General features: G+C 38.2%; 3 protein-coding genes across 4 annotated transcripts in view; 1 reads left to right on the top strand and 2 right to left on the bottom strand.

Annotated features, from left to right (window-relative positions):
- The first annotated feature begins 306 nt into the window (after positions 1-306).
- Positions 307-10,845, top strand: LOC122671657. Of its 2 annotated transcripts, XM_043869012.1 has the most exons (5): positions 307-611; positions 691-879; positions 980-1,152; positions 3,286-3,291; positions 10,779-10,845. In XM_043869012.1, the coding sequence occupies exons 1-3, from the start codon at positions 354-356 to the stop codon at positions 1,136-1,138; spliced, it is 606 nt and encodes a 201-aa protein (XP_043724947.1). In that variant the 5' UTR covers positions 307-353; the 3' UTR covers positions 1,139-1,152; positions 3,286-3,291; positions 10,779-10,845. The 2 variants fall into 2 exon arrangements, with proteins under 2 accessions (XP_043724947.1, XP_043724946.1); XM_043869011.1 differs by lacking the exons at positions 3,286-3,291; positions 10,779-10,845 and having other exon boundaries at positions 980-1,229.
- Positions 2,153-26,996, bottom strand: part of LOC122671656 (transcription factor E2FA-like) — a 62,497-nt gene continuing 37,653 nt past the window's right edge. Inside the window, exon 15 of the mRNA XM_043869010.1 lies at positions 2,153-2,472. The gene's annotated coding sequence lies outside the window, so the exon portion shown is untranslated. The remainder of the gene's footprint in view (positions 2,473-26,996) is intronic.
- On the bottom strand, positions 8,057-9,070 carry LOC122672378. Its single transcript, XM_043869863.1, has one exon. It carries the CDS (start codon positions 9,068-9,070, stop codon positions 8,057-8,059), a length of 1,014 nt encoding a protein of 337 aa, XP_043725798.1.

The following is a 26,996-nucleotide window of genomic DNA, read 5'->3' as shown; positions in this document are numbered from 1 at the left end:
TTGGGGCATCAAACTCAAAGAAAGCAAAGCAATAAGGAAAAGGATATCAAAGAAGAAGGAAAACTGAGGGCAGCTTGGGTTTTAGCCATTGGCTTCCTTGGTTAGATAGTATTAGACTATAGAATAGTGGTCATTGTTATTGGGCTATCATATTTGGATCTTACAATAGGAAAGGCCCATTATTTCCGGTCCAATATGGGGCAACAGGAATTTCTATAAAGACGAGGGTTAAAAGGGTAAAAAAAAGTAACATTCTCTTTTTCAGTTATTACTCGTTTCTCTCTCCTCTCTCTGTCCCTCTATTGCTCCGTAAGCTGTGGGGATAGATAGATAAGACAGAAATTTTGGTAGTAATGGCAGTAGCTCTGCTCTTCCCTCTTCTCTCCTCCATTGCTCCATCATCTTCTTCTTCTTCTTCTTCTTCTTCGTCTTCGCTGTTGAAGACTGACAAAGCAGTTCTGTATAACTATGTCTCGCCGCTTCGCTGCAAATCCGATTTTAAGCACTTCAGAGTCAAAGCTCTCAAAGAAAAGACAGAGGAAGCCAAAACCACCCCTCCCTTTGCTGCAGAAATTACTGAGAAATTCGGCCTCGAAGCTGGTCTCTGGAAGGTACTACAAAAATTCTAACCTTTTTCTTCTTCGGATGCGTACTTTAACTTTCACGATTTAATGGATTTATTATTTGCAGATATTTAGCTCGAAAGAGAAAGGAGAGGAAGGGGAAGGGGAGAAGTCTAAAGGGGATCAAGCCAAAGAGCTATTGGCCAAATACGGTGGAGCATACCTGGCCACATCCATTACTCTTTCCTTGATTTCCTTTTCCCTTTGTTACATCCTCGTCAGTGCAGGGATTGACGTTCAAGCTCTGTTGCAGAAGGTATTAAAAGGAAAAAAATCTGGGATCTCCTCTCAATGGGCGTATCGTGCCTTCCAATTCTTGAATCTCCCAAGACTGAATATTCTGGATTGTTTTTCAGGTGGGAATCCCTGCTTCTGAGAACGGAGAAAAAGTTGGAATATTCGCTCTGGCATATGCTGCACATAAGGCTGCATCTCCAATCAGGTTTCCTCCCACAGTAGCTCTCACTCCCATTGTTGCCGGTTGGATCGGGAAGAAAGTCCAGAAAGACAAGTGATTTTGTTGTATTGGTACCCCTTCAGTCATACATAAATACTTCTTTTGTATATTGATTTTAACTGCTTCTGAATGAAAATGATATTCTGATATTCCAGGGTTTTTTATTATTATTTTTATTTTTTATTTTTTTGGTGATTACTTCTTCTCTTTCTGTTTCATTTAAACATTACTTTCCATCATAGCTGCAGAAAACATGACATCAGAATGCCTTAAACAAATAAATACTAAAAACTAAAGTTACAAGGGAGGATTGGTGAAGTTATTTGGACTTGGAACTGAACAATCATGGAGCAGTTTTATGCAATTTTATATGTGGATTAAGCTTGTTAATCTTGAGTGAAATTTCAGTCATCAACTTGAGATTTAAGAATAATCGACCATGATAATGAAGAAGCTAGGCAAAATCTTGCAGCTGAAAGTAAAGTTTGAAAATGGAGTTTATAACTCTTTTATAGTTTACCATTCTAATTTGGGACACCATGTTGTCCTGAAAACTCAATTCAGAAGAAAAAGATGCATGTACCATTAAAAAGGGGCGTACCCAGTGCATGAGGCTCCCGCCACTGTGGGGTCTGGAGAGGGTCATAATGTACGCAGCCTTAACCCTGCTTCGCAGAGAGGCTGTTTCCAGAGACTCGAACCCGTTACTACTTGGTCACAATGGAGCAACCCAACCGTTGCACTTGGTCATAATGCATGTACCATTCTATCTTCCACTTAAAGGCACCAAACATAGGAGTGCTGCATGCTCAGGACAGAGTCCCACTATCCATTAGGTCTTACCATAGAAATATTCCACATGAGAAGCCAACATACCTGATTGGAGTTCCATGATAATATGATTCAACACTCTGATATTCTGAAGTTTTAAGGTCAGTTTCTGTCATTAGGATACTTCCAAGGTAAGAGACTACGAGCAGTGACATAATTCTGATGCTATGAACCTCAGAAAAGATTAATGAACTAACGCAATAGAGCTGAGGCTGGAATTATGTATATGTTGTTGGAGGGAGCTTACAACAACAAAGATTTTATTCATCACTGAATCACAGGTCTCAAAATATATTACTCAACTGTACATTGGACTAGCTATTGTCCACATCCTCTTGGCATCTTGAAGTGACTTCCCATGGGATCTGAGAGTTGTCTTCCCATATGCATTGTCAAATTCCATCTCTATAGTTGAATCATTAATAGAGTACAAGAAAGGTAGATGCACATGAGAGGCTCTGATGACTTGAGAGAAGTTGACTTAGTCCATTAGCCTAGCCCAATTACCTCTGATAGTAGATACCATTAGATGGCACTTCTACAATACCAGATTTAGTTTACAGGCATGACATGCTGATGTCATCCGTCCGAAACTCATCCGCATGAAGTGTATCCACACCACCCCATACTACGCCAGCTGAATAGGCTGAATAGGAGAATTAGGATACCAATCAATATAAAGACAAGGACAACATTCTGGAAGATTGGATATCCTCGTCTTCTGTGCATGTCTGTGATGCTAACTCTGGCATATGTTAAAAAGCCAGTAATCTGCATTACTCTGCAAAAAAAGAAAAAGTAATTGATGTTAATGTGAACAGGGAAAGGGGGAAACAGAGGCACACGTGCGTGCGCGTGCACAGTCACACAAACAAGGAACCCCAATGCATGGAGGACATAAGAGACATCTTAAAAACATTGATGGGGTTGTGCTGGTCATACCAAAAAAAAATATTTTGAGTGGGAATTTTTGTTAAGAGGGTTAGGGAACGAAAGGGATCAATAAATCCACAAGATGCAATTGGTAATAGGAAAAAGCCTAAAACAGTGAGCCAAAAATTACATCAAAGACGACAAACAGAACTTCCAATCTACCATAAAACACTTTAGGTTCTGATAAATATTTACCAGCCAGAAATGAGCTGAAATTCATGTGAACTTGTGGTAATATGGTACCAAAATGAAAGGAGATCCCATATTTAAAGTGCCTTCAAAAGTTTTGATGTTTCTCTCCATATGGTCCATCAGATGGGGCAACATTTTCAGCAAATGTCTTCCTTTCTTGTTTAATTCATTAGCTTTCCAGCTTGATAAAACTCCTCTGTATCCTTGTGAAGAGTAGCCAGATGCTGTAAGTAGGTTTATCATGTAAACTGAAATGTGACACATCTATTAATTTATATGTTCAAATTACTCATGAAAACCCTAGATCCATTATGAATCAGAAAATGCAAAAATAAATTTTCATTCAACTTTCCAAAAATCAAAGAAAAAGGAAAGCATCAACTGTTCAGAACATAATCATAGTTAGTAACCCCATGATTAACCATCAGTGCTTAGATCAATCACTTACATCAACAATTGAGAGTGCAATCTTCATGATACCACTTACAAAGTCTTGTCAGGCATTCAGATCTGAGCACATCCTCTGAACATCTTGCTCCTGCAGCTCTATCTATTCTCCTCTGCTCAAAACTTTGGTGACTGTTGCTGGTACAGTATTCTCACTGGATCCCAACTCGTTGTAAGTGGTGAGCTTGGGGGTGCCTCAACATCATTCATCTCCTCAAACTTCTCTTCAAATTGACTACAAAGAAAGAAATAACAAAGAGGCACCGTGTAAATTTCTGCGAAAATCATCCATCCTATCTGAAACAAATTGGCACATATTGTCCTGACTCTTTTGTGCACTGCATATAAAACATAAGTGCTCATAGAAGTAAGCATCATTTTATTAGCAACAGTACCTGACAAGGTAAATATCAATAGGGCCCATGGTGCTTCTAAGTACCTGTTAAAAATCTGGAATAAAAAAAAGGAAGAGGACAGAAAGATGGTCTGAGTCGAACGAGGTCGTTCTGTCCTTAAGACAATATTTGCACCCTCCTATTCCTGCAAAGGGTTACATCAAACCTGCCTCCCAAGATAAATCAGGCGGACTGTTACTGGTTGCAGAGACAGTAACATTGTGAAGCTATCAGAGATTTTTAATAATTCTGGACTGAGAGAATTCGTGGCCCATTTATAGGCCCACAGGGCCTGTTCGGATGGGTCACACCCATTGGCTCATGTGGCTTGACCCCTGACAGGTCATGTCTATTGGGCTGGGCTCTCATGGCTGTACGTGTGGTTGCACCCCTACTTTGATTAGCCACCGATCCAACGGTTGGATCGAACCTAAGCACCCTTTGATCAGACATTGTCGATCCCGAAAAGATTAAGGCGACATACTGCGACGATGCGCAAGTTCGAAGTGCGCCATCAAAGCGCCACATTGCGCCTCACGCACACGCACGCCCACGCGTATGCGTACGCGCTTGGACGGCTTCCGTCCTCGCTCGCAAGTGCACCGTACAACCCTTTCCAAACATAACATGTGATAATAGCACACAATCATATATAAATCGAAGGAAAACACTTCTCCGTAACCGATGTGGGACTAAATCCCACATCTATTATTTGGAAAAATTCCAACAATTTCCCCCAATTTTAAAAACAATTGAGTCTCAGTCAATAACCTCTCTGTACCTTTAAATCATACTTACATAAAGGTGTCTTTCGACTTGAACATTTATGTTGTCAGAATACATTAGTACTTGTCAAAATCGAAGTAGCCGAAGCCTTGAACTTAGTATTTTATAGCGACAAATCTAATATACTAGACATATGACTTACTTGAACATAGTTGCAATAATACCCGCATATTTATGGCCTTGTGCTTTCATCTTAGGTTTTCATAAGTACCTTAGAGACAAGCTTGAAATCTCGCAGAAGCGGCCCCACTTCCTGCACTTATATAGGTGAATCTATTAAAATGCAATTGTATGACTTGCATTTCCTATAAGGTATAGACTCATTAAAGGATTGATCCTACCCTCTGTCAGATTCTCCATACAAACATGCAATGCCTTGAGATGTCAAGAGATCTTATCTCTACTAGTTGAGCGCATAACCGGTTATTACTACAAGTATTTTTCCATTAAACTAGTTGACTAGACGTTGGTCTAGTGTCTAGTTGGTTTGCACTTGCAGGTTACCTTTTATTTAAAAGCTTTAAACCCATCTCCCTGAAAGTCTTCCATACCACATTTCTACCTGGGCCTTTTGTAAAGGGATCAACCAAATTTTTCGTTGACTTTACATAACTAATAGTCACAACTCATTTGATGAGTTGTTCTCTTACATAGCTATGTCTTAAACTGATATGCCTTGACTTTCCATTGTAAACTTTATTATAAGCCATTGATAATGTTGCTTCATTATCACAAGATATTGATATAGCAGACATTGGCTTAGGCCACAGAGGAATCTCTGTTAATAGCCATTCTGCTTCCTTTACTACCATTGCTAAAACAATAAATTCAGACTCCATAGTGGAGTGTGAAACCACAATCTGTTTCTTGGATCCCCAAGAAATTGATCCTCCACCCAAGGTAAATATTCAACCACGTGTGGACTTTGATTCATCGGATCCTGTAATCTAATTAGCATTTGTGTATTCTTCTAGTACTGTGGGAAAATCCTTATAACTTAATGCATAATTCATTGTGCCCTTTAAGTACTTAAGTACTCTTGAAACTGCATTCCAATGAATTTGTCCAGGGTTATGAGTAAACTTACTCAAAACACCAACTGCAAAAGCTATATCAGGACGAGTGCACTGCATGACATACATTAAACTGCCAATGATACTAGAGTATTCCAATTGAGATGTACACTTTCCTTCATTAGAAGTTAATCTAATAGAAGGATCATATGGGGTAGCAACTGGTTTACAATCCTCATGATTGAATTTCTTTAATATTTTCTTTATGTAATGTGACTGTGTTAAAGAAATACAATCAGAGGATCTAACAATTTTGATTCCGAAAATTACATTTGCTTCACCCATATCTTTCATATCAAAACATGAAGATAAAAAAACCTTTGTCTCTAATATAATGTTTAAATTAGTACTAAAGATTAACATATCATCAACATATAAACATATTATAACACCATATCTATTCTTAAATTTAGAATAAACATATTTATCAAATTCATTTATTCTAAATTCACTTGCTACAACCTTTGGTCAAATTTATCATGCCATTGTTTAGGAGCTTGTTTTAGACCATATAAAGATTTGACTAGTTTACAAACCTTATTTTCCTGGCCTTTCAAAACAAACCCTTCAGGTTGTTTCATGTAAACTTCTTCTTCTAAATCTCCATTTAGAAAAGCAGTTTTAACATCCATTTGGTGTATAACAAGTTTATTAATAGATGCTAAAGCAATTAACAATCTAATTGTACTAATTCTAGCAACTGGAGCATATGTATCGAAATAGTCGATACCTTCCTTTTGCTTAAAGCCCTTGGCTACAAACCTAGCTTTAAATTTATCAATGGTTCAATCAACTTTAAGCTTTCACTTCAAAATCCATTTACAACGAATAGGTTTAAATTCAGGAGGTAAATCTGTTAAAACCCATGTTCTATTACCCATGAGAGACTCCATTTCATCATTTATAGCTTCTTGCCAAAAGGCAGAATCTTGAGAATTCATAGCTTCTCGAAAAGTCAATGGATCATGTTCAATATTATACACACAAGAATATGTAATTTCATTTCTATTTCCTTCTACCAAAAATTGATAGAAATCTGGACCAAAGGATTTTTCTACTCTAACTCTTTTACTTCTTCTTAGTTCAACACTCTCATTATTTTCAGAGTTTGATTATACTGTATCCTGATCCTCCTTGTTTGTATCTTCATTCTTCCGTTTCCTAGAGAATGAATCCTCAAAGAACTCAACATCTCTAGATTCCAAAATTGTATTTTGGCTAACGGTCTCTGTAGATTCCATCGTTAGGAATCTATAGGCTTTGCTATGTTGGGCATAGCCAATGAAAATACATTCAATTGCCTTTTCACCTAATTTAGGTCCTTTAGGATCAGTTAATCTTACTAATGTTCTACATCCCCATACTTTGAAATATCCAAGAGAAGGTTTTCTCTTCATCCAATATTCATAGGGAGTGATATTAGTCGTTTTATGGGGTATACGGTTAAGTATATAACAAGCAGTCATTAATGCTTCCCCCCATAAATTCTTTGGTAATCCAGAAGTAAGTAAAAGTGTATTCACCATTTCTATTAAAGTCCTATTATTCCTTTCTGCTACTCCATTCTGTTGAGGACTATAGGGTGCCGTTGTTTGATGGATAATTCTATAAACTTCACAGAAATCGTCAATAGAAAAGTATTCCTTTCATCTATCAGTTCGTAAGATTTTAATCTTACGATCTAATTGATTTCAACTTCGGCTTTGTAGATTTTGAATTTCTCCAAAGCCTCATCTTTAGTCCTTAATAAGTATACATCTGTATATTTTGAACAATCATCTATAAAAGTGATGAAATATCTTTTACTAGCTCTAGTTAAAATGGCTTCCAACTCACACAAATTAGAATGTACCAATTCTAAGAGTTGTGTATTCTGTTCTACTTTCTTAAAAGACTTCCTAGCAATTTTAGACTTGATGCATATAGAACATTTGTCTTGACTAGAAGATGTGCATTCTGGTAAAAATCTTAAGTTAATCATATTTCTCATGCACTTATAATTAATATACCCAAGTCTAGAATGTCATGTATCAAAAGTAGAAATGATATAAGCAGAAGATGAAATTCCATTAATCATATTAAACTTATACATCCCGTTCGATGCATATCCTTTCCCAACATAAACTCCCCCTTTGGACACTATGACATTCCCTGACTCAAACAGGATTTTAAATCCATGTTTGTCAAGCAAGCTTACAGAAATTAGATTCTTCCTAATATCAGGAACATGAAGTACATCATTTAAAGTAAACTTCTTTCCGGAGGTAAGATTCAGTACCACTGTGCCTTTTCCAATGACCTTAACAGTTGAAGAATTTCTCATAAAGAGATCTTGTCCTCTGCTATAGGATCATAAACTTTGAACAGATTTTTGTTCTTGGCAATGTGTTTGGTTGCACCGGAATCTATCCACCATTCCTCATCATCACCCACTGCATATACCTCAAATATCATAGCAGTCCAATCATCATTGTCAACCACGTTGGCTTGGTCCTTCTGTTGCTTCTCCTTGAGATAAACTCTACACTTATTCTTGAAATGACCGGCTTTTTCCCATTTCCAGCAAGCCGCTTTACGGGTAGTGAAGTTACCCTTTTTCTTATCCGAAACAGTTCCTTTTCCATCAAACTTTCTCTTTTTGTCCTTAGATGATGCATTTTCTATAACATGAACCTTTGGAGATTTTTCCTCCAATTCAAGTTTATCCAGTTTGCGAGAATTCTCTCCAACTTGGATATACTTAATCAATTCTTGCATAGTCATTGCATCCTTCTTTTGTTTCAACTCTTTCCGACAGTCTTTCCAAACAAAAGGTAACTTAGAGATAATTGTAGATACTTGGAAAGACTCATCAAGAGAGTGGCCCTCAGAGATTATTTGATTCATAAGATCTTGCAACTCATAAGTTTGTGAAATAATAGATTTATCTCCTACCATTCTGTAATCAAATAACTTACTTATAGGAAACTTCTTGTTGCCAGCATCCTCAATTTTGTACTTTTTGTCGAGGTCCTCCCATAGTTCTCTCGAGGTGCTGTTTGCAAACTTGGGCTCGTATACATCATAAAGTGTGTTTGATAACCAATTGAGAATGTAGCCCTTGCACATGAAGTCGTCCTGTTTCCACTTCTCGCGCTGCTGTTTCTGTACTGGTGTTTCTCCAGTGGTGTTGGTCGGTGCTGTTGGCTTCTCTTCATTCAGAACATGTGCAATCTTCAAAGCAGTGAGGAAGAAATGCATCTTCCCTTTCCAACGCTTGAAGAACGAACCATCAAACTTGTCCAGTTTGGTGATCTCGTTCCCAGGTATCTTCATCACTGTTGTCTCTTCCATTTTAAATACTGTCTTAAGATTGTTAAAAATTTGAAATCAAAAAAAGGAAGAGGACAGAAAGATGACCTGAGTCGAACGAGGTCGTTCTGTCCTTAAGACAGTATTTGCACCCTCCTATTCCTGCAAAGGGTTGCAGCAAACCTGCCTCCCAAGATAAATCAGGCGGACTGTTACTGGTAACACTGTGAAGCTATCAGAGATTTTTAATAATTCTGGACTGAGAGAATTCGTAGCTCATTTATAGGCCCCTGATCGGATGGGTCACACCCATTGGCTCATGTGACTTGACCCCTGACAGGTCATGTCTATTGGGCTGGGCTCTCATGGCTGTGGTTGCACCCCCACTTTGATCAGCCACCGATCCAACGGTTGGATCGAACCTAAACACCCTTTGATCAAACACTGTCGATCCCGAAAAGATTAAGGCGACATACTGCGACGATGCGCAAGTGCGCCATCAAAGCGCCACATTGCGTCTCACGCACACGCACGGGTACGCGCTCAGACGGTCACCGTCCTCGCTCGCAAGTGCACCGTACAACCTTTTCCAAACATAACATGTGATAATAACACAATCATATATAAACCAAAGGAAAACACTTCTCCGTAACTGATGTGGAACTAAATCCCACATCAATTATTTGGAAAAATTCCAACAGTACCAATTCTATATCTCCTTTAGGGACAGTTAACTTCCCGTTAGAAATGAAAAGTTTTAATGCATCAGAAACAGGAATGTATAACATTCTTCTTGCAGTCCTTCCTGCAATCCTCATTAGGACTGGGGACTTCCAGAGTAGTCCCATGTGGAGCTCTAATCGCTATCAAAGTCTCATTCTGCTAGAAGTGCCTTTCAGTATTGGGTATTCCAATTTGTCCCTGATAATTTTTAATGGGAAAGTCATTTAATGGCATCTTGGGGTCTAGGGCCTCTAAGCAACCAAGAGGAACGCAAATGGCAACAAGGATAAGATATTCTACTTTTGATTGTTCTCATCCTCACACTCACAGAGGTCTCTGAGTCTTCTATGCTTTCTTGCATTTCTCTCCAACAAATTATCATCATCAAATTAAATATAATACCTTATTTGATAATCTAATCTGCGCTGCTCAATGGAAAGTTTTTCAACTTCTGCTTTCAGAAGAAAAAGCACATAATGAACTATTACCTGTTTACCCATCTTATCCGACCTTCATTTGAAGGTAAAGATTTTATACCAATTAGGCTAGGCAGGGAGGGTAAGGAGAAGAGGTTTACACTGACCTACCTTACCCCCATTACCTATCTAGGGGTTGTTTAAGTAAATTCCATTATGCATTTATGTCTCTAAGCCTCTGATAGCTCATGGGAATTTTTAAAAATCTTGGAAAATCTATCGCATATTATGGTTTATATGATGTCCCAACTCCCACCTAGCAGTCTGAATAAGATGTGTTTATAATCCAGCATCACACACACCATTCCTTTGAAGAAATCCTAAAGCCCATCTGGTCCTATAAGTCTCATTGCAGTATTGCACCAAAGCAGCTTTTGTTCGAATTTTTATCTGCTGCTGTAAGTGGAGCGCTGCTGTGCGTATCGTGCGGTGCAGCAGCGGGTCCCACTGTGCACACATGGCTGCTGCTGTGCCGCACAATGTGCACAGCAGCGGATAAAGGTCCCTTTTGTTCCAGCCCTGATCAAGTGGGTTGGCCTTGCAGGAGTGAGCCTATACCAGCAGTTCGCCGATGAGATCAGAGCCATCATAAAGTTGGAAGCAGGCATGACTTTAGCTGCGAATCTGCGATACAGAAGATGGCATTGACCAAGCAAGCGTTTGTGGGAAAAGGGAGAGATAATGTTCGAAAAGCCTAGTGAGTTTGGGTACAGTAAAAAAGAAAAAGAAAAAGAAAAAAGGTATAGATACATAGGGGATTAATGGAACCTAGACTAAATAATATATATATTTTTTTACAATGGCATATATTCACTATGCAATATAGTTAATGTATATCATTCAACCAACAGAATAATAGCATGTAGAAGACATTTCTTGAGGGATTTTTCTCCCATCCTTGGAGGCACATTGTAGTTACCAATTTCTTTAAAACCTAGCCGTTAAGGAGAGAGTGCCCAAGTTTTTAAAAGACTTCACACCGGGTTACTTACATTCGAATGTCCTTCACCGGTGTAGATTTCGCCCTACCGCCCACCTGTCTTTGTATTTTTAGTGCAGAATTTTTCCTAGGAACAATTTTCAATTCGTCAAAATTTTTTTCTTCCTTATCTTTAAAAAGTTCGGAAAAAAATTTGATGAATTCACTAACTATGGTTGGAAGGAATAAAGCACCATTTAAAGGGTTAAAACAATTAAAGCCATCGTAAGTTCGGTAAAGTAAGTACGGATGCATACAAAACGACCCTAGACTTCAACAATGCAGTTGAAAGTTTAGCGGGAAAACATAAGCATGGGGCAATAATATGATACACGTTTAATATGTGTTTTATATGGTTCCTATATGAAAAAAAAAGAAAAAATACAAGAGAGTCATTGTATCAATATACAACGAACATGTATATCATTCCACAAACACAATAATACCATCTAAAATACAAATTTATCAGAAGGAAGTTTATCAATTAAAATAAACACAATATAATAACAAAATACTTAATCTTATTATACATCCCACAAAATGATCATGAAGCAAATCAATATATAAATCACAGGACAATTGAACATAGAATGAAGATTATTTTATCTTCTCAGTTGGGTGAAAAGCTTAGGATTGAAGATTGGTCAAAATGCATTCAATCGATTATGAGAATTGCATGACCAATGGAGCATGAGCCCATAATTGAATGTTTTGGTCTTACAAAACTGAATGGAGATAGAGATCGCCCAAGGATTTGAAGGAAGGGCCCTTCTTTATTTATGGAAGAAAATTAGAAACTTCTAAAAAATAACACTGTACAAAGCTCAAAGCATTCTCACCCAACACAAAATTTCATTTGTTTTCCCTCATCGGCTTTAACAGCTAAAAGGTGAGTATGCTCTACCACAGAATTATTACAATACTTAAAAAGAAAAGTTGTTTAGATTAGTACAACCCAAATAATTAAGCATCCATCAGAATATGAAAACTGTTCATATATATATAAATACGTTGCCCTTTCCAACAAGTTCGAGCTTTTAGGTGAAACGGTAGCAAACATAGTATCAAAGCAGGGAGCCAAAGGGAGTTTTCGCCCCCACTTCTTTTTCCTCAGTGTCATGTGCACAGTGCCAAGAAAGCTTGCACGTGTGAGGAGTGTTGATGTACACATTTACGTTGTTCTTCCCTACAAGTTTGAGTTCTTAGGTGAAACAGTAGAGAACAAAAACATCTCCATCTCCATGGTTACACCACCTCTCTAGTCTTCGAAATCAACTTAGCAAAATCAGTCTGTGCCTCTATTGAATTGAATCCCATCTCCCTATCTTCTTCAATCCCTTGAAGAAAACCATTGGCTTCTTTTGTCTTGACCTCATCTCCTATCACACTACAACCAAATTTTGCTAAAATAAACCTATTTCGAAATAGAAAGAGAGCAGCACAACCAGCCTCATTGAAGGCACTTCTTCTTCTTTCTTTTTCTTTTTTGTTGAAAAGGAAAACATAATTGCTAAACAAAAAGTTACAAACATTGTCCACAACTGATTCAGAGAGCCTATTTATAATGATCCATTGTTGCCCATACATGAGCAACAAAAATGACATCCCTAGTTTGGTTCACCATATTTATAAAACCAGACGACTTTATCGAAAACGACACATCTAAGAGTAAATTAAACACCTCTTAAGGCCATCCCTCCTCTGTTCCTTGAGAAAGCCATGTCACCATTTGCTCACAGTTCGTCTAGATTGTCAGATTTGTCCATTCGTATCGGTGACTCTCAGCATGAGAATTGGCTCTGTGTAGGAGATTTTAACTCCTTAATTTGGCATGAAAAGTGGGAGGATCAGTCCCAAAATCTTATGACTCTGAAAACTTTCAGGATATGATAAATATATGCAGATTAATTGATATGGGCTTTAAAGGTTCATCAATTAACTGGACTAACAAACAGTAGGGCTACGCCAGTATTCACATAAGGCTAGATCGGGAACTTTCAAACCAAGCTTGGAGGAGTGATTTTGTAGATGTTGTTATCTTTGTACGTCTCACAATCAGTTCAGACTATAATCCGATTTTAGTCGATTCTACTGTAGGTAAAATGAGGGGGGGTCACCCTTTCTGCTTTGAGGCCATGTGGCTTGGAACATTCTATCTTCAGGATCAGTAGCCTCTAATCTCTTGTCCAAGATGAAAAATTGTAAAAGATGTCTTTAAGAAATGGAACCATGAGGTGTTCGGACATGTTCAATCAAAGATTAAATCCTTACAGAAAGAGCTGGAATACTTTCAAAGCCTCAGTCAGAATAATTTCTCCCAAGAGAAGGTAAATTTCATATGAAATCTCCTTGATGAAGAGTTGGGGGAAGAAAAATAAATGTGGCTTCAAAAATCTTGTATTGCTTGGTTGACTGGAGGTGACCTCAACATGAAATTCTTTCATGCTTCCACAATGCAAAGGTGCATTTTAAATAAGATTCTCCAACTAAAATTTCCATTGGGAGAGTGGTCCACATCAAACAACGAAGTATATCAAATCCTTTCAAAACATTTCAAAGAGACATTCTCTTTGGAGTTTATATGTCACAACCCCGTCCCTACACCTAGGGACGTGTGACTGGAATACCCCAGTATTTCATACCAAACCCCAAGGATCATACTATGCTATGCCACGTTCATTGCCACACACTCAAATCGGTATTCAAAGTTGCAGTGGAAGACAAGGAAGTACGTAACAGAATACAATAGATATTTAGAGATCGAATCTAAATGATAATGTAAATATAATAGTGGCTTATCTCCATTGTCACAGTATTACCAAATCATAAAGAATAATGCAAATAAGTGCTCAAAAGTTGGACCTTGCCAAAAGTCACCTTATTCTCAAACAATTAATAGAAGTAAATAAAAATAAAAATCCAATCCATTGGGCCCACAACCTGCACTTCTACGCACCGCAGGCACAAGCCTCATATACGCATCCTGTACCATGGTCCTCCTCACCAAGAATTTTCCCCAGGCCTTATACGCCTCACCACCATGGTATTCCAAATCAACCTCAATTGGTTCGGCAGTACCTGCATCCATATCTAAAAAGAGCGGTCCCTCGAGGGATGAGCTTCCAACTAAACTCAGTGAGCGATTAAACCACACAACCAAACGAAGTATCACAATGATGCATGATCATAAAATGCAAGCATGCTTTTGTAGCTTTTCCACCTAAGCAACAAGTTCTAAGTCTGGGTTAAGTGTTACTGTGACACTTAAGTAGCATCTCCGGCATATAGTGCCATGATCCTGGATGACAATCCTTCGATGTCAAACCTATGTCATTTGGAAGCCTGCGAGACCGGACCCACTCACCGGGTTGTTCACAAATCCCCGATACATACCCCGTCCTAGCGTTCAGCCGAAATACTGGTCGGCGCCTGAACTTCGCGGTGGGCTACCCCGGATACTGGTCGGGACCCATGGGTACGCTCGACACCTATACCCCTGTCGGTAAGGGTTGTAACACTGGGTGCGATATGACCTAACCAGCATGATTCTAATGTAATGCAAGGTGCACACCCATGTGTAGCCTAGAGGCTGAGTCCATAGTGCCATAACACGGTGGCCTGGCTATCCTCTCACCCCCTCTAGTTTATGCATAGGCATATCGGGAGATCAGGTGTGATACCAAAAATACGGTCGGCCGGTCACATCCCAACCTAAATCCACATCACCAGCATACATCACCAATCACATTCTCACATATCAATCACAATACACATCCTCACTTATCATTCATATTTCCATCTCATGGTGATCCCAAGTCCGGCATCACTCACGACACTTGGATCCCATCATTAGAAATTCCCATGCATTCACATACTTATCACATTCGCCATTTCACATAACACCAATAACACCATATTCCAATTCACAATATTCATAATATTCTCATATTCGGATAGCATGTCCTAATTCTCTAGCATTCAACATGATTTGAATAACCCTGCAATTCTATCATGCCATCTCATTTCCATAATTTAAAGAATTGGACAACACACGCCCCCACGTATTCATAGCATATCGTAGTTAGCATTACACATGCATGAATGACATCCCACGCAAACCATACAAAAATAATCCACAAATTAAAGTCAAGTGTCTAATCCACTCACCATTGTTGTATTGAAGGTAAACTTGGTTTTTGTATAGTATACGCTCCTCCCGTATGCATATGCTAGCCTATCATGACATCATACAAGTGCATAAAAAGTGAGAGAGTCGGGGTAATAAGACCCGGAGTTGGAACTCCAAAACAGTACAAAATTGGCCTAGGCGAACGATGTTTTGTACCCTGGTGGATGATGCATCGTTTGCCAGGTCCAAAACAACAGGTTTTTGGCTTGAGCTCGAGTCCAGCCTTGGCCAGTGGCCAATGGGCCAGCAGGGGGTCAACGTGGGATGTCTTTAGCCTCCAAGGAAGCTACAAAACATGGGGGTTTGATCCAATTAGGATCCCCAAGCAAGGATTTGATTCCTCACACCAAAATTCCCAAAAATGGAGGTCAACAATGGGACTTGATGGCATCTAGGCCAAAGGGCTAGGAAAGGTTCATTATAGGGTTCTAATTGGTGCTCTAAACATCCAAATAGATAAGTAAAACAATTAGAAATAAAAGCTCTAATGTTTGGTAGGGGATTGGATGGATTCCAACATCAAGAATCCTCAAATTGGAGGTTCTTCAAGAGGGTTCAATGGCAATCAAGCTGTGGGGGCTGGAAATGGATGGTCTAAGCCAATGGTTGTACAACTAGCATCCGATTAGAGGTCTAAACACAGTAGGACAAGAAGCCCCAAGGTTTGGCTTAGGTTTAGATAGGATTTCAATCAATTCTTAAAGAAAACTACTTAGATTTCATATGGGTTAGTTTACTTACAATGGGGTTAGCTTAGGACAGAAAGGGGGAAAGCTTCTAGGTTGGAATTGGGTTGTAAATCCCCTTCTCCATGAGCTCCTAGATCTAAGCTTGGTTCTCAAGCTGGTTGGGAGGTGGTTTGCACTCGAGAGGGGCTCTAATGGAGGTTAGGGCTCCTCCCTTCTCTTCGTTCTTCTTCTCCTTCCTTCTTCCTCCTTTCTTAGTCTCCCACGTTTTCTCTCCTCTCTAGGGTTAGGAAATGCAAGAAATGAGGAGAGGTTGGGTTCTTTCCTTATTTAGCTAAGGATCCTAGGCCTGGTTTGGTTGGGAGTTAGCCTAAGGTCCAAAATGGGCTTTAAAAATTATTAATGTCCAAATGAGCCTTAGGTTAGAGGTCTTAGGGTTTAGTTAGGTCACATGGGTCACAAATGGTTTAAAATAACCAAGGGTTAAGCCCTGGACCAAGGGAAGATGAAACCAAATCAGAATAACCTTCACAGGGCAGGTTTTTGCACTGGGCGGAGGATGCATCATCCACCGGTTGGCCCAAGCTTGATCCGTAAGATCTGACCTCTGCCCACTATTTCGGCCATAACTCGGTTAATACATAACAAAATTATGCGATTCAAAATGAGTTATAAACTAGACTTAAAGGGATACATTTTTCATGAAGAAACTTTTGACCAAATCAGAAGGGAAAGCCCTTGAAATTGGGTTAGAAGCTGGCTGTTATACAATGACAGCAAACTAGAATTGAATTGACTCCGACGATCTCGCCTACTTCGAGGGTAATTAGGTAGGGGTTGAGAGGGGTTTTAATAGGGATTGTTTGTACATGAAAAGAGGGCATGAAAGGGTGTACTTAATGCACATAAAAACTAAGATAATGGTCAAGAACCAATCATGCAAGATTTAGTTACAAAGTCTAAGTCTAAAGCTTATCTAGTCAAAGTCTTCCTTTGAGACTCCGAAGGGCTGTCCAAGCTACACTACAACAAGCACACAAGTATCATAAGTACAGATTGGGTCACAAGTATAACACTATAGAAGTTGATGCGTTTCACTAGGTCATCCACACGATCTAGGCATTAGTAAATGATGATTTGAATTCATCCTTGTGTCGGATCCCTACCACTGAGGAAATTCACAATGCTCTGCTTGCTATGGACCTTTAAAATCTCTTGGCCTGGACGGTCTGCCCCCTATGTTTTTTCAAAAATTTTGAGATTATACTAATACTGATTTAATAGCTTTTTCCACTGAGTTCTTTGTTACAGGTCAGATGAACAAAGATTTAAATTCCACTTACATTTGCATTATTCCCAAAGTTTTCAACACGGAGAATGCGGAGCATTTCCACTCAATAAGCCTTTGTGGGGTAGCTTTTAAAGTCATTCAAAAATTCTAGCAAATCGTTTACATGGTATCCTCAACAACATTATCTCCCCAATGCAATCGGTGTTCATCCCATCCCCTTTGATATCCAACAACATACTCATGGCACACGAGTTATTCCACAATATAAAAAAAAAAAAAAATTTAGCCTTGAAGTTAGATATGAAAAAAACATACAACAGATTCGAGTGACCTTTTATTGAAAGGATATTATGAAAGTTGGGTTTTAGCTCTCAATGGGTATCTCTCGTTATGAAATGTATTAAGTCGGTTAACTACAAATTGTTGGTTAATGGGATTGTCTGTGCTTCCTTCATTTCCACGTGTGGTATCCGCCAAGGAGACCCTCTCTCTCCAGCCATCTTCATCCTTTGTGCCTAGGGATTGAGCTCAATTATTAATCAAATTAAAAATCTCCATCTAATTAAAGGTATAAAGATTAAAAATAGAGCTCCAACTATATCTCATATGATGTTTGTAGATAACTATTTACTTTTTTCATAATTGAAGTTGAAGGAAGTATGCAATCTCAAGACTTGTTTGGAGTTATATTATCGTGATAGTGGTCAAGCCATAAACTTGAAGAAATCTAGCATTAATTTCAGTCATAACACTCCCCCAAAGTTCAAGAGGTGATTTTTCAGAGTATAAAAAATTTCATATGGAGATGGTCCTTCCAATTACCTTGGACTCCAGATGGTATTTGGGGTATTAAAGGCTTAAGTCTTCAATTATATCCATGACAAGATGGAAATTTTTTTTCAAAAATTGGAAACGCAAGTTTTTATCTCAAATGTGGAAGGAGACTTTGATCAAGTTGGTAGACTTTGCATTACCCAATTGTGCAGGTTCTCACTTTAAATTCCAACATGACTCTATCTGGAAAGCCACTGTGAATTTCTTTTGGGAAAAAGCAAATAAAAAATAAAAGATCTACTGGATATCTTGGTCTCGACTTTGCCGGTCTAAAGAGAAAGGGGGGGGGGTTTGGTTTTAAGGATTCAATTTTGCAAAATTCTACTCTCGTTGCAAAGTTCACATGGAGCCTTTGGTCTCAGCCAGAGTTGTGGATGGGATTCATCAAGACTATCTACTTTCCCCAATCAGATTTTCTAGTTGCTCCCCTAGGACATCAATTGTCATGGGCTTGGCGCAATTTTTTGGAGGGAAGGAAAGCTTTAGTGCGGGGCTTTTGTAGAAAATTTGATTTAGAGAACTAGTCAGTCTATGGAATGATCGTTGAAACTCCTCAGATGCGTTTATCGATCAACAAAATCGATGTTAGAAGTTAGACTTGCTACATTCTCAATTCAAACCATCATATGCGAAGGCGATCATGGATGTCACCCTTAGCTTATTTCCTTAAACTGACCATCAATATGGTTAGGGGGGATTCAAAGAACAAAGTCTTCATAGTCAAGTCGGCCTACCATGTTATTTCCAATATTGTAACAGCAACATCAACAACTCTATCTCATCTTCAAATCTCACATAATCCCTCATGGAGTCTTATCCGAGATCAAGTTTAGAAAAGTATATAGAGCTGTCATACCCTCCCGAAAATTAAAAATTTCATGCAGAGAGCCTGTGCCGACGGTCTGGCAATAGAAGAGGCCCTCCACCATCGTCAAATCCCTGTTGATCCAATTTGCCAAAGGTGTGGTTCAATTGAAAACTTAGACCACATTCTTCTCGTGTGTCGATTTGTTAGAGCCGTGTGGTTTAAAAGCCCTCTATCCTATATTGTCCCCCACGAGGATTCCCCTAAGCCGCATCTTTAAATCAATGAAATTAAATCTATAAAATGTGGAAACAAAGTAAAAGATCATGAATTATCTGGGATGTACGCTTTCCTTTGCTAGTATATTTGGATTGTGTGAAATGACCTCCTTTCTAAAAGGTGAACTTAGACCCCCGTTGATGTTATTCAGATAACAATTAAGGTTCATCTAAGCTCACTCAAGCTTCTTGCAAGGTGCATCCCTCCCACCAAGCCACTATGAACAAATGTCCAGCATCGTCGGAAAGTAAATGGAAGCGTCAACCTCTATTTTCCTTAAAGTCAATTATGATGTAGCTTGTGACAGTGACAAGTCTAATGGGGGTCTGGGTTTTATCATCCGTGATTATAATGGTTCTCCTCAATTGGTCATATTTGAACCATTATACTTCCACTCTTCCCTAGTAGAAGCTCTTCTTCATTGTGTATCTGAATGCTTTGATAAAATTAAATGGAATCAGATAATAAGGAGCTCATTTCTCTTATCATTAGCCCCTCAAAATGGACTCCTAACAGCGTGGCCCCTTTCATCTTGGATATCAAACACTTGGCTACTTTCCCCTAAGATTGTATCTTCTATTACATTCCTAGAGAGGCAAACTATATCACAGACTATCTAGCCTGGAAGGCTTTGCCATTAGAGCGGATGACATCTTGGCCTATTTCCACTCCTTGGGTCAATGAATTTGTAATTCTGATGCCTCATCTCTATCGCTTTTGATTATTCAATAACATCTCTTTTTACCAAAACAAAAAATATTTGTCCACTCATACTCATTTGTTTGCTACATCTTCCAAGTGGCTGAAGGAAGAGCCCCATATCCACTTGACTTATAGTAACTAAAACACATCTCTCCTATCCCCTTGAAGGCAACTCCATCTTCATTAGATCTTACCCTTTTTTTATTAACTATCGTGGAGAGGGAATCTGTTTCTATGGTCATCTTATTGACTAAAGCTTTCTTCTTTGACACAGAATTAGAGTTCTGAGACTTGGATACGGTTTCCATTGAGAAACGACGAAAGATATCTAGTTCCATAGCGTCATTCTCTACCCCAGAGTTCCCTCTCTTTCTTTTCCTTGAATCAGCATCGTCATTAGAATGAGTAGGATTCATATCATTAGTAGGGAAAGGGAATACGGGGCTTTTTGAGATGTAGACACAAGATCAACATCCAAGTTTTGAGGGCAATGCTTCTCACTACTTACCTCAAATAGACCCGTCATCACCATTGTGTCCTACTGGACAAGGTGAACATGTAACTATAGTTGTAGATGAAACCACACACAAAAATAGAAGGATTCCCACTAGGGTTTAGAAAAAAATTCGCAAAGTTGAATCAAGATTATTGTTGGGCCAAATAACTGAAAACTACCACTAGGCCTAGTCGCGAATAGTTAGACAATCTGAAAGAACATAAGAGATTGCTCCTTTAGTAAAACAATCAATATTTGTATGGTGAAACATATTACTGCAGATCTCACATAGGTTGAAAAGCTCATATTTCATAATAATTAAAAAGTTAAAAACACTTTATCATTTTTTATTTCGGTATTATGATGGATAGAGAACCGCTTATAGTTTAGGATTGTTATTTCGATAGGAAAATAATGGGAGATCCCATGACATCCAATTCATGACAATGGACATGGGCTTAACAACATGTTCTGTTGCATGCTTAATTGCAATTTCATTAAAACATTTTTCTGGAATTTGGATTAAATGAATATATACTGGTATATCATCTTGAACCCTAAATTTATGACTTGATGAGGGTCCAAGGTAACAACAAATAAATGAAGTAGATGTTCATTCAGCCACCATGGAGTAGCATCTAAGACTTGATAACGCTATTGTCTATAGAGGACCTGAAAATCAGTGTACGAATCGCCGTTAGTAACTTTCATAAATGTTGCCCCCAGCAAAGACAAAGTAGTATGGCTACAAATGTTAGGGCTAACCAATAATGAAGTCATGGATGTGAGAATAGCTACAGTATGGTCATTCATAGATGATTTCAAAGTCACCAACCATGAAAGACTCGGTATTAAGGTGACCATGCGAAGATGGAGGGACTGAACAAGAAACCCCATCAGGACTAATAGCGTATACCAAGGTACTTCTTTTTTAGTACCCCCATATTACTTGTTGATTTTTACGATTAAAGTCTACCTTGCAAACCATATCAATCAGTAGAAATAACCATTTTAGAGATATTATCTTTTATATTTCACATTTTATTAGAACCAAACAAACATCACAATCTTAATACATGTTTACAAATTTACATGCAGACTCTCTCTCTCTCTCTTTTTCGTGTATATCTTTCTAACTCAAGAACAACTCTAAAAGAAAATTATATACAACTTCTGACCTTTATCTAATCAAAAGAGGAACAAAAAAAAAAAAAAACATATGTGAATTGCGGCAGAGAAAGGATTTCCAACAAAGAAGAGAGTTCTACATATGCAAAGAAAACAATGACAACTAGTACAAGGACTTCTAGTAGAGAATTAGAAACAGAGGAGAGGAAGGAGACAAACTTTCCAGCAAAGATTCAGAGACGGAGAAGAGGGATGGAAAAAGGTTTTCAATAGAGACAGACTTATGAAGAAGAGGAAGGGTTATTGGGCTCGGGGAAATGCAATATTTGATGGGTTTTTTTTATTTTTAAATATAATAACATTTTTTTAAACATATTATATGGATCACACATATTATAAATTGGACAACCTGCGGGCCCACGATTGTATCTATCCTAGCATTCTTATAGGTATTCAGTTCCACTACACGTACAGGTCAGGTGTCAACACCTGTCCAAGTATGTATATATATATATATAAGAAGAAGAAGAACACAGATGATGCTCATGAGTAGGACAAGTTCTTTTAAATAAGGATGAAAAGATTTGGGACTGCTTTGCATGTTGTGATATGAAGGTGTGGGATCCAAGGTGATTTTAGTGGATTGAAAATGGTTTGTATTGAACTTATTGCACTGATAATATTGTTGTAATTTTAGGATGAATGTTAATTAATATATAATGTTAATTAATATATTTGGAGAGGATTATCTCTAAGTATATAAGCTTGTTTATTGTTTAATGCGTTACTGAATTTTGCTGTTATAAAATCCAATTGAGAGTTTAAATATTTTTTCAGATTGGCTCATCAATTAGGTTTTTGTTTTGATTGTATTGTTGGTTGCATTATTTAGTAAGTGTGGTGTTAATAACATTAATAGATGTTGTCTAATAGTTTAAAAAGGCCTAAGGGCTAGATTGGTGAACTTTCACGAGAACCAGTTTAGTAAAGGGTAAACTATGTATGGTTAAAAGAGCTTGAATTTTGAGGCTACCTACCTACCTAGAACCTAGGTTGTCTACATGAACTAAGCATTAAGGGGGAATGGGAACCCTGTTCCAACTCATTTACTACCTTTTAAAGGGTGAAGAGAGGCATTTATCGAAGCAAAAGAGATAGATGTTGGCACCTGACCCATACATACAGGTGAACGTATGTGCTAGGAACTCAACTCCTTCTGGAGTCTTCTATTTTTTAAAATTTAGAAAGATTATTTTTTTAAATGAAAACCCCATAGACAAGACAAAATTGGAATCTTTGGTATGGGCTTTTGGAATACCGATTTCCATCGGTATGAATTGGCCCGACTTGCCCCAACTCGATCATATTCAATATACATAAAATCAGCTTTAATAGGAATCGTTTTATAAAAAAAGAAAAAAGAAAAAGCTTAATAGCAAGTCAACTAGGCTGATTCAAGTTTCAAAACCATGATGAAAACAACGTTGTGTTCAGTAATTTGGTTTTCCTTTCATGGAACTTTACTCGCATTGCCATCGGTTGGATCGAGAAGTGTTAGGGTAGGGCGTATCTTGTATTATGTAGGTCAACAGAATTATTATTGGGTTTAGATTTCTAATTAGGTCGGGTTTTGGGTTCATTACATGTATGGAGGTAAAATTATAATTGTATGGGGATTAGGTTTTTTTAGGTTCCCTATATATTCTTTGTGGGAAAACCCTAATCACAAGTAAACGGGATTTCACTTTGTGAGTTGGAGAATGGTGTAGAGAGTTTTTTGGATTAGTGAAAAAACTCTAATTTTCTTGGGTGGATGCAGACATTTGTGTCAAACCACGTTAAATTACTCATGTTGTGTGTGATTGTTTACTTGGTTTCTTTCTCGTGGTTGCGCATTTGTCCCTAACAAGTGGTGTCAAAGCAAGGTTAGATGGATCGCCGCAAGAGATGCGTGAAAATCCAGGAAATGTAAAGTTCACAAAAAGAGAGAATGAAGGAGGTTTCTGAAGTAAAAAATCTGAGGTATGATTCCTAAGTTTGATTTCGAAAATGTGAAAGAGAAGAAAGAGGTTTGTGCGGTGTTGTTCTCAGAGGAAAGTGCTTCCCAAATATGGAAGGAGGAAGGAGTAGGACTAGGGTGTCAACCAGTCGGTCTCATCCAGTTTCGATTGGGCCTTCATCGGTCCTATCAATTTGAAACCTCCGATTAAAACATCGTCCTCCAAATCTCTTCACCATGGCTGACCAGTGCATAATCGGTTGGTTGTCGGGCATAGTCGGCTATATCCCAACAAGGCCAAGAAGATGAGCAGCGGAGTCAGTAGGCAGAGCCAGCCATGGACATTAGAGAGAGAAAGAGAAGCTAGACAGGCCATTGACTGGGAGTGAGAAAAAGAGAGATATAAAGGGTTACGAAACAACGGAACTCATTCCGTCACTGTCGCTAACCCTCCATCACTGCTGAATCAAAGCCCAAATCGACTCCAAGAGGCTGAATGAGGGATGGTAGGAGTTTGCTACAACTTTGGGTTACACAGATGGAACGAGCTTTCCTGCAACTTTCATGGGAAGGAAGAAGGGGGAAATCCCAAATCTCAAATCAGAGGCGATAGACGATTGAGTGTGCTTGGGCCTTGGCGATCACTTTCACGCTTCAGGTCTCATCGTTCAAAGTTACACCATTAGGAGATTTTTCAAGTTTCGCTTGCCGTGCAGAATTACAGTGAGAAGTTAGAACTTGAAATACGTAGAGAAGAAAGAGAGAGAGAAAACGAAGAAGAGATGGGAGAGAACATGATGGAACTTGACTTTAATGACTCTGTCGGTGGGTATATAATGTATTGTAATTAAAAATTAGATATCCTCACATTAATTATATATTTAATATATTATATGACAATTGTCACTTTCACATCCATTAAACACTACGCAGTTTCTTTTTAAATTGAGAAAAAAACAATGAAAAAGGAGGTTCTTCATTATGCAATTTCATTAAAAAAATATCATTCAATGAAAATTTCGGTCAGTCAGTCGGTCCCTCACTATGGACTGGGAACGGCCGATTAATAATCGATCGGCTTTTAAGCCCGGCCCAATTATAATTGGTCATGTCGGTCCTAGTTTTTGATCGATCGGCCTAGCCGGTGCGAGCTTGTAATTGACATCCCTAGTAGGATTGGCATATGATTCTTAATGGTAGTGACTTTTTTTTCTCTTAATGGTGGAGTGGATGAACTCACGGAAGGGAAAAACAAACAAAGCAGAAAAGAAGAAGTTTGTATGAGGCTTAAGAAAATTTTGAGCCTTTCGCTTGTAGGTTTGGTTCTGTACAAAAAATCTGATTTCATATAGAAGATGTGGTACAGAGGTTATGTGTTCTCAAGGTTTTTGGCATTCCGAATGCATTGGAAAGGATAAATCAGGCAAATTATGCTCTATTGGTATAGATCGTGTGGATGTGTTCAGATGTTAATGGTAGGCATAGAGGGCACAAGTCGGGTAAATCAGATGGTGGTGAAGGGTTCAAGCTTATCCATAGAATGCTTTAATGACCATAATGATTTCACCTTGTGGCAACAACGGGTGAAATATTCTTACACGAGAGGGGATAGTCATGGCTCTCAGAAAGAAACCGAAAAAGCCGAAGAAATGAAAGAAGATGAGTGGCAAGAGTTAAGGGATCTAGCAAATAACACAATCCGGATATATCATGCGGATAACACTCTTAGTGATGTCATCGGGTTGGTGGATCCAAATGAATTTTAGGCAAAGCTAGAGAGCAAGTCCAAGTCTAGATCGTTGACAAATCGATTGTTTTTTGAAGAAACAGTTATATGGCCTTCGATTGTCAGAGGGAGCGAAATTTGTGGTACACTTGGATGAGTTCACTAGGATATTGACAGAATTATCGGCTCAAGTTGTTCAGATCAAAGAGGACGACAAGACACTTCTCTTTAGGGGGGTCAAATGGTCGGTTCAGTCCGTTTCAATCTGGGAATGAAGGAGTGAAACCAAAGCCAAACCGTTAAGGAACTTCAGTTTTCGGTCAGTTTCAGTTTACTTATATTTTTCAATATTGGGTTAGGTTCTGATCGGTTTGTTTTCGGGCTTGAACCACAATGAAATCTTACATTCATAACTTGTAGTGAGGAAAGATTCGGTAAAAATAATTTAAATCATCATCCCCAAGTCAAAGAAGTAAACAACAAGGAATATAAAAATTGATTTGATGTGTTCATGTTGTAATTAGAACAAAGGGGAATAAATTGTAAAGGGAAAATAACTAATATTGAAATCAATTGATAAATAAAGTTTGTAACAAAATCATTGTTACAAATCAATAATTATTTATCATTGTAAGGGGAAGATAACTAACATTAAAATCAATGGATAACTAATCAGTGAGAAGACAACTTATATTAAAATCATAAATGAATCCTACTATCAAATCATTCATTTAAATGTTTAAATAATTTTTGCATAGTGAACAATAAAATCAATTGAAGCATTGGTATTCATAACCGCATATTGATTTGTAAAAATTCCATTTACAACAAGAAATATTCTCACTAACATTGAAATCAATGGATAATCAATTCACTTATTCATAACCTCATCATACTTAATGATTTTGTATCGGTTTCATTCGGTTCGATGTGGTCCGATTTTTAGTCGGTCCCGTCATTTCCCAGCCCAAAACCAATCCGATAAGGATCGATTCGGTTCAGTCAAGATTTTTCAGTCAGTGTTACCGATTCGCCCTAGGTTTTGACACCCCTACTGGTTACTTCTCTTTTTGGCTTCACTACCTACTTCATTTGATTACATTGTGATTACACTATTGTTTGGTAAGGATACCTTAAACTTGACAAGATTATTGCTACTTTGTTGATGAATGAGACATGACGAAAAAATAATGGTGAGGGGGCATTAGAGGATGGTAATGTCTTAGTTGCAGATGGTGGTCAGGGAAGAGACAAATCAAATGAGAGACTAGAGGAGTTCGGCAAGTATAAAGGTTGCTCTAAGTCAAAAGGTCGCAAAATAACTTATTATTGCAAGGAAAATCATTTAAAGAGGAATTCTCCAAGGCATAATGAAGATAGAAAAGAGAAGGACAAGGAGAAGGAAAATGGCGATAAATCATCAAATGTTACTGTTGGAATTTTTTCAATAATTGTGTGGACGGTTTTGGATCATTCTTTGGTTCAATGTTGGTCTGATTTTTTGACGGTTTTGGGTCATTCTTTGGTTTAATGTTGGCCTGGTTTTTTGGCTAAGGGACATATATCTTCAAAGAGACATATCCATTTGTAAAGGTGCATTCATAGCACTTGGATTGGAATCTTATAATCTAATCCATTGAACCAAGAGACACACC

The sequence above is a fragment of the Telopea speciosissima genome, chromosome 8 (assembly GCF_018873765.1).
Source record: "Telopea speciosissima isolate NSW1024214 ecotype Mountain lineage chromosome 8, Tspe_v1, whole genome shotgun sequence".
Classification (NCBI taxonomy): domain Eukaryota; kingdom Viridiplantae; phylum Streptophyta; class Magnoliopsida; order Proteales; family Proteaceae; genus Telopea; species Telopea speciosissima.
Note: the sequence above shows the minus strand (reverse complement) of the source record. Positions and strands in the feature narration are given on the sequence as shown.